Here is a 1,390-nt window from a genome sequence, read left to right as displayed (position 1 = left end):
TTTTTTTTAATTGATATTATGTCCATACATTTAAGAAACACCTATTTCCGTCCCAACTATTTCCGTTGCATTTTCCAACCAACCAACCGCCACAGCGGTCGTGAATAGGAGTGTTTGTTGTCTTAGCTAAACTTTCTGAGGGCCTTCGTACTGCCGTTGAAGAAATGTACATATGACCTACAAACCATACAGTCTTCAGTACAATGTCGTTGACTCACACCTGCAAAAAATAGGAACCAAATCAGACCATAAATACGGGTTTTCCAAATATATCGACACTTTCTTGAGATATTCTTTTTAATGCAGGAAAAACATATCGTGGTAAAATATATTGTGGAGTGGTTTCCTTCCCTACAGGTGATATACCTTCCAAATATGCACAAAATTGTAGTATAAATACAGGGTTTTCAATATCTGGACTTCTGTGCCACCTAGCGGATTAATTCATCTTCTTCAAGCCTCTAGCTCATGGCGCAGTTAAAAATTGATTTCAAGATTTGACCCCAACAAACATACATACAAAGTAAGTAAAATAAAAGCTTGTAAAATAGTTTATGCTCCAATAAATAAAAGATTATTTAATCAGTCAATTGGCTAAACAAATTTAATAAAAAATATCTGATGTTTTTGCTCCTAGCCATTTATTTTAATAAACATAATAAAGGTCTATGTTGCTACGGCTATCCAGCTAATTTATAATTTTTATACCTTTCATGAGCATGAAATGGTATTATAACTTTGGTCCGATGTTTGTAAGTACCAGAACAAAAAGAGATAGACCCATGAAAATGTATACTTATATGATCAGAACGTCGAGCTGAGTTGATTTAGCCATGTCCGTCTGTCCGTCTGTCTGTCTGTTTGTATGCAATCTAGTCTCTCAGTTTTCGAGATATCCGGATCAAATTTGGTAGGTGGGTGTACTTTTATAGTGTATTTATCATTTGTCGGAACCGGAAGAATCGGACCACTATAACATATAGCTCCCATACAACTGATTGTTCAGATATGAGATTTTTCATTATAACTTCTCCATTTATGCAGCTACGAACATGAAATTTTGCAATACTTGCACCCATTATCAACAGAATACTTACAGTGAAAATTACAAAGATCGGGTCACTATAACCTATAGCTCCCATACAACTGATTGTTCAGATATATAATTTTGCGTTATAACTCCTCCATTTATATAGCTAGCAACATGAAATTCCGCACTGTTTTCAATAATTATCAACAGAAAACTTACAGTGAAAATTAAAAAGATCGGGTAACTATAACCTATAGCTCCCATACAACTGATTGTTCAGATATGAGATTTTTCGTTATAATTCATCCATTTCTGTAGCTAGGACCATGAAATTTCGCGCTGTTTTCACTCATTATCAAC

At 34.5% G+C, this 1,390-nt stretch overlaps 1 protein-coding gene across 1 annotated transcript in view; it reads right to left on the bottom strand.

Moving 5' to 3' along the window:
- Positions 1–195: 195 nt before the first annotated feature.
- LOC118741800 overlaps positions 196–1,390 on the bottom strand; it is a 3,321-nt gene continuing 2,126 nt past the window's right edge. The window contains exon 4 of the mRNA XM_036473775.1: positions 196–220. Coding sequence (XP_036329668.1) covers positions 196–220 — 25 coding nt within the window. The remainder of the gene's footprint in view (positions 221–1,390) is intronic.

The sequence above is a fragment of the Rhagoletis pomonella genome, unplaced genomic scaffold (genome assembly GCF_013731165.1).
Source record: "Rhagoletis pomonella isolate Grant_MI unplaced genomic scaffold, Rhpom_1.0 Rhpom_scaffold_00006, whole genome shotgun sequence".
NCBI classification, from domain to species: domain Eukaryota; kingdom Metazoa; phylum Arthropoda; class Insecta; order Diptera; family Tephritidae; genus Rhagoletis; species Rhagoletis pomonella.
Note: the sequence above shows the minus strand (reverse complement) of the source record. Positions and strands in the feature narration are given on the sequence as shown.